The 6,854-nt window shown below is 40.0% G+C and overlaps 1 protein-coding gene across 4 annotated transcripts in view; it reads right to left on the reverse strand.

Moving 5' to 3' along the window:
- Window positions 1-3,401, reverse strand: part of LOC105161157 (protein CHROMATIN REMODELING 20) — a 20,337-nt gene extending 16,936 nt beyond the window's left edge. For 2 of the 4 annotated variants that reach the window (XM_020693446.1, XM_020693445.1), the window contains exons 1-6: window positions 3,116-3,401; window positions 1,451-1,513; window positions 1,283-1,378; window positions 1,105-1,197; window positions 520-710; window positions 190-436 (exon numbers count right to left, since the gene is read on the reverse strand). In XM_020693446.1, the coding sequence (XP_020549105.1) occupies window positions 190-436; window positions 520-710; window positions 1,105-1,197; window positions 1,283-1,378; window positions 1,451-1,513; window positions 3,116-3,256 (831 nt within the window). In that variant the 5' untranslated portion in view covers window positions 3,257-3,401. Of the gene's footprint in view, window positions 1-189; window positions 442-519; window positions 711-1,104; window positions 1,198-1,282; window positions 1,379-1,450; window positions 1,514-3,115 lie in introns of those variants that run through there. The other 2 variants (XM_011078758.2, XM_020693447.1) reach the window with 2 other exon arrangements.

Below are 6,854 nucleotides of genomic sequence, written 5' to 3' on the forward strand. Positions count from 1 at the left end.
TGATATGTGAAAAAGATACATATGGAATTTTTATAGAGCAACTTGAGAAAGAGTGCAGATCTATCATCTAATCAGGGGCGTATTAAGGAAACTCAGCACAATAATTATTTGAACCGCGACCAGGTAGCCTTTAGGTAAACGTCAAACGTCACCAAAGATATATGGTAAAACAACTCCAAAATATGTCACCTCATCTACTCCTGGAAATTTTAGGCCCAGTTCAGCAGCCTGTTGTGGTGTGCTGGCCAGGTAGACAGAAGCCCAGTGTTTGCTGCCGAAAGAGACATCCTCCAAAGATGACCTATCAGAGCACATTTTGCTGAAAGAATCCCAATCTACATTCATACTATCATTTACAGCTACACTGCTTTCACTTGTCACAACTTTCTTTCCCAGGTAACCACTGGCACCCTCCTCCAAGACTTTGCCATGCCGCCTGCCCTACAATTAAGATCCCAAATTAAGAACTCAAACCTAATCTATAAGTGTACTAACTCATAGAGAAGGGTGAGGATGAACCTTCTCACAGGCCTGTGAATCTGGAGATACTCTTCAGCTTGTGCAACTGATTCAGTAGCATCAGTGGGCATTTGATTTCCAACCCAGTGAGTCCTCTTCTTCCATGCTTCAGTGCAGCAAACATTAGGAGCTTGCCTTTCAATCCACTTATAGAGACTGGAGAGCTCAATACCAGCACCATCAAGTTGCTCCTGATCAGAGAACAATGAATAAACAGAACAAAGGGCATCACTGCTAATGCAGAAAATTTTTGGGAATCAAAAATTTGACTTTCATATCGATATGACATTATTAGGTGAATTACATGAAGATTAGTAGAAATTATGAAAATCAGCCATGAAAAAATAAAAGGTTAAGTCAGTCAAAATGATGTCCTCAGACATGTTTGGGTATGAATTACACATCAGTAGATATCCTAGTGTCTATTCCTTCTTTACCTTTTCAAAATATTTTAAACCAACAAACCAAAGAAGCCAATACTTTGAACTGGATTCAACAAAGTTAATGATACAACTAATGTAATAAAACTAAAATTTACAACAGCCCTAGTTTCACATGGAATAAAAACAAATCTAAACTCTATACCAGTAAATGAGCACTCTCGGTCTCAAGCTTGTCAAGCTCCACTTCCCACTCCTCCTTCAATGTTGTCATCTCTTCTGTAACAGCCTTATCCAACTACCCAACCACCAAAAAGATTCAAAATCCAAGGTAATAATACAAAAACATACGAAATATATGAAGAGGAGAAAGGATATATTACCTCATCACCAGACAGAGATTGAGCCAATTCTTTCCTAACATCAGCCTCTACTTTGACTAGGGATTCCTCTTCCAATGCCTCTTGAGCTTCCGCAGCCTAGAGAAATAAATTAGTGGATCCAAACAAGTTTGCTTTACTTTAAAGCAAAGATAAGTAAAAAAATGTTACTTTGCTCTCAACTTCTAAAAGCTCAGCAATGAGCTCTTCTATCTCCTCCTCGGTCAAGGGTTCCTGAGAACATGGAAAATGGCAACCTTACAAGTTGAAATGGACCAGGGGAAAAAAAAGACAAGAAGAAAGAACAAAAACCCATGAAAATACAAGCTGAAAACATAAACAAAATTTGCCGGAGCCAGGTTATAGTCAAAGAAATGAATCTTATCAAGATAAGAGCAAAAACCCATGAAAATACGAGCTGAAAACATAAACAAATTTTCCGGAGCCAGGTTATAGTCAAAGAAATGAATCTTATCAAGATTGAAATGAACGGGGGTCACCCCCATTCTTCTCCAGTAGTAAAGAAAGAGTGGAGGAGAAGTTTCTACAAACTATTCAGATCATGAAAACACTCAATGCGGTTGGTTAAACAAAACTTAACATAGCTATGCCTAGGGAAGTCACTAATAAGGATCTTCTGACATTTACACTCAGATAAAATGTAGAAAATGAAAGAGGTGAACTGGGAGGTAGATTGAACCCAGCCATGAGCAAACAGAGTTACTTACTAAGAAGAGAACAATCCTACATAGATAAAGGATTTGGAGTTTAATTAGAAAGAGAGAACCCGCATGGATATTCGAATTGGGCCATTATCATCAGAGTGAAAATACGGCATAAGCATGAGCAAACATAATACTAATATTGATCAGAACTACGATGTCTGATTCCTCATTTCATTGTAATAATGTGATTCAACTTGTGGATTACAGTCCTCTTGATGCTTTACCTATTTCTATAAATCCGTTCTTATCTCCAATGTGTTGATTTCCCTTCTTCATCAAAATTGTTAAGACCCTACCAACCCCTCCCCCACCCCTTTCTTTCATATTAAGGAATTGGTAAATCGTCCAGTAAAAGTTATGAGTAGCAAAATTCCACTTCTTACAGGCCCAAAAGTACTTTCACCAGATACAACAATCCATCAATTTTTTGTCCCCTGAACTTACTCTCTTCCATCAGGTCATCATATCATAGCAATTCAAGGTTATTTGACTAATCAAAAAATCCACAAAAGAATGGAGCAAATAATGAATTTACCCAAAAGAGTTAATGACCAGAAACAAAGCAAAACAATTGCTGCTAAGTATGCTCCTACTCTGCAGTCTGCACTATCTCGAAGATGAAGGCACAAAGGCCATCCAATCACAACTTAATAGAAATAACTGAAACACACATGCACGGGCAACTAAGCGCATTAATTGAAAACAGAACGGATAAGTTCTGCACCAGAGGGGGAAAAAAACCACCTTACATGATCTACTTTACACAGCAAAGGTGCTTGAATGTGATTCTTTTTTCTTTCTTCTTTCTTCTAGTGCAAACACATGAATCTCATTCAAAAACTTCTGAGTTTCTCTTAAAAGCAAACAGAGGAAAAACTCGGAAACAATCAGAAAACTTTAAATAAAGACAAAGATTCATATAACAAAACGACAAACCCACTAATAAAAGAAAACTTGTAAAACAAAAGAACAGAATTTGATCAAAAGGGTGGCGACTGTAGAACCTTCATTCCAAAACTTCCAACACAGCCAACATTCTTCCAACCAAAAGAATAAGCTAAAAATTACAAAGAAAGAAACGAAACCCTGATCAAACGAGTATGAAACACACCTCAGAATGCGACTCTTCTTCTTCTTCTTCTTCTTCTTCCTCCTCCCCCTCATTATCGTCCCCAAGATAATCGTCGGAAGAATCAGCTCCCACAGCCTCAATTTCTTCCTCTTTCTTCTCTACGTCCTTTTCTTCAACCATTTCCTGAACAATTTTCGAATCAAAATTAAGTGCTTACACATACAAACATAACCCATATATCAGTTGTAATTTCGAGTGGGTTTTAGGAAAAGAGTGAAAATTGGGGGAAACAGCCGGACGACGTCGTATAGCTCCAGTTTTGATAAATCGTAATTGGCGGTAAGAAAAGTATTTAGTTCTCCCTAATCGCAAAAGCTTCTCACTTCATTTCTATTTATATATATTTAATGAATAATTATGCCGCCCTCCCTTATGGTCTGGTATACTTATACATACGATATGTGCGGCCCAAAAGCACTTGACTCAAAAGAGGTTATGAAGCCCAAATCAAGCCCATCAACTCATTAGGAAATTAGCCCACCAAAAGATTACAAACTCGGCCCAATAAGGTGTCTAGTAAAACGCTTACCAGACCACAAGCCGACCTTCAAGGCCCAGTTAAAATAGCCTATGAGAAGGGAGACGCCCCCATGACTCAAGACTCCTTAACCTAGAAGGACTCCCTATAGAATATGAGTCATCCCCCAAGCAAAGACGTGTTTGTTGTGTACTGATCAAGTAAATATAAGATCAAATCATGCTTTATTCTCATATATCTTGCCCCCTTTTTCGAAAATACAGGTAGTATGCAGAGTTCCAACGGAGGAGGACACCCCCTCTATAAATACAGGTACAGTCCCCCAACGGGGACACCTTACACAATCTTGAAAATTGCTTCTACTTCTGCTATAAGCTATCAATTTGCGTTCTAACCATAATTTTCTCATGAGTTTCCTACTTTTATCTCAATTTCTTATTACAATCTATTTTTACGATTACTTATTCCCAAATTTTATACTAACTTGGGCGTCGGAGTGCTAACGTGTTGTTTTGCAGGTCCCTTTTTTTCAAAGATCTTTTGCATAATCAGCCCAAATCCATTATCAAGGTCTTAGCTTATTGGATCTGTGCTAAAATCTCACGCACCAATTGGCGTCGTCTGTGGAAAACTTAAGTTAAAGACATGAGTTACCATGGAAACCCCCAGCAATCCAGCAAACAAGTAAAAGGCCGTGGAGACACCTGGCAACAATCAGCCTCTACAGGGACTCCTATAAGCCCTCATACATCTCTCATCCATTTCTTTTCACATAAGTACATTTCATGATATAATATGAACAATAACCCCATGCTTGAGCACTTAGGATATAGGAAAGGCAAAGGAGGCAACCCCCGAGAAAGGTAAAGAGCATCCCACAAGAAAGACAAAGGAAGAGTAGGGGTCCCTCCAGCACGACTTCCCAAGACATGATCCCTCATGAGCTTACTGAACATGATGTTTTCGGCCGAATACAAAGAAAAGGTCAGTACCCCAATGATATACAAGAAAAATATGCAGCAATAAACAAAAAACAAAGAGATACTGAAGGAAGCTCCCAAAGGTTCTGTTTGAGGGGCCAAGCCAAAGTGTCCTAATTTCTCGTCAATAAAAGATCGTCAATCATAGAGGGCCTCATTCAACCTACCCAACAAAAAGACAAAGCCACTGTTTTTGCCCCCACATGTACAAGAGGCGGGGTTTCCTAGACCCACTGACTGGAGAAAGACCAGGCATGGGGCGGAGGACATAAAAATAACTGTCTTTCAATGTTTAGGGGGATTTAGAGGTGGTAAGAAGAACACCACCTTTCGAGGGACAAAACAAAAGAAATCTTTCTCAACTCGTTTAAAGCGATAACATTTAGCAAAAATATGTGTTGTTACAGGGGAGCCATGAAAGCGAAAAACCATAACAAACTGGCCAAAATCCTAAAAATGTTGGGGACCAATTGATTCAGAGGTACTTGAAAAAGACGAGCAACCTATGAATAAAAAATGGGGATGGGAAAACGCAAACTTGAACGTAGCTGGACAACGAAAAAACACCAATAATTGGGGGGAGGATGGAACAGACGAATTATGGGAGAATGAGTATACATAATAGATGAGGAAGGAACGTGAAACTATTGGAGCAGCTGGTCTATGGAGGAAATTTTCAGAGTAGAAGACCCCTAATCTATTGGTGATTGGGACACCCTCTCTTCCTCTTCCTCCTTCTCCTGGTGTGACCTCTTCTCCTCCTCTCTAGGAGGAGATCCAGACACCCTGTCCTCCCCAAAGGAAGACACAGGTGTCTCATCTTCCCTTAAAAGAGACCTGGGCTCCCTCTCTTCCTCTGGGTAAGATCCCTCACCCTCATTTTCCCCTGTCTCTTCATCGGAATTCTCGTTTATTAATCGCGTGCAACAGTCATCACCTGTCGCAGGCTCCTCGTTCCACCCTTGGTAAATTGAGACAAGATAGGACTTGTTTTCCTTGAAGTGGCCTTGGAGGGATCATCGCCCAAGAAGGTTTCCTTGAGGAAATGGATAGACTCACTGGAAGAAAACGTGGAGAAAGATGAATCTTGAAAAAACAAGAAGGGAGAGAATACTTACTGGAGCTAAAGATCGAAAACCCTCGTGCTTCAAAAGGAATTTCTGAATGGGAAAAGTAGAGGCAGATTACACCTAGCCAATATAATGTTTGAAGAGGGTTAAGCCATGACCCACTTGTAACCGCACGAGAGTGGGTGGTTACCAGGTGCGTCGATGGGTGGTTACAAGGCGCGTGGGGGGTGGTTACCAAAACGTCACCTAACTTTGCAGTAATTTTTGTTATCAAATTGAACTGACAAAAAGCTGGGATATGCTTTCCTAAGTTGCAGAAGGCGGCAGAAATGAACGAGCGACAGAATATTGATGGAGGATCCCCTCTTCTTGCGCTACAAGAGCTCCTACTCTAAAGAGTTAGGAGGCATCCTTCCTCTTTAAAGTGGGAAGACTGAATAATGTGTGCGACCTAAAAGCACTTGACCTAAAAGAGGTTATGAGCCCAAACCAAACCCATCAGTCTATTAAGAAGGTAGCCCACCAGAATATTACCAGACTCGGCCCAAGAGGGGGGTCCAGTAAAATGCTTACCAGACCACAAGCCTGCCTCCAAGGCCCAATTAAAACAACCCAGGAGAAAGGAGGCGCCCCCAAGACTTAGGGCTCCTTAACCTAGAAGGACTCCCTGCAGAAAAGGAGTCCTCACATGAAAGGAGTCCTCCCCCAAGCAAAGATGTGTCGTTGTGTACTGATCAACTAAAGATAAAACCAAGCCATGTCTTATCCTCATATATCTTGCCCCTTTTTTTCGAAAACGCAGGTAGTATGCAAAGTTCCAACGGAGGGAGACACTCCCTCTATAAATACAAGTACAATCCCCCAATGGGGACACCTTCCATAATCTAGAAAATTGCTTCTACTCCTGCTATAAGCTATCAACTTGCGTTCTGACCATAATTTTCTCATGAATATCCTACTTTATCTCAATTTCTCATTACAGTTTACTAATACGATTATTTATTCCTAAATTCTATACTAACTTTGGCATCGAAGTACTAACGCGTTGTTTTGCAGGTTTCATTTTTTCAAGATCTTTTGCTTAATCAGCCCAAGTCCATTATAAAGGTCCTAACTCGTTGGATCCGTGCTAAAATACCACTCATCAACATAAATCTCTTACAATTTAAAAAATTATATTTAATATATTT

This window comes from Sesamum indicum, linkage group LG4 (assembly GCF_000512975.1).
Source record: "Sesamum indicum cultivar Zhongzhi No. 13 linkage group LG4, S_indicum_v1.0, whole genome shotgun sequence".
In the NCBI taxonomy this organism is placed as follows: Eukaryota; Viridiplantae; Streptophyta; class Magnoliopsida; order Lamiales; family Pedaliaceae; genus Sesamum; species Sesamum indicum.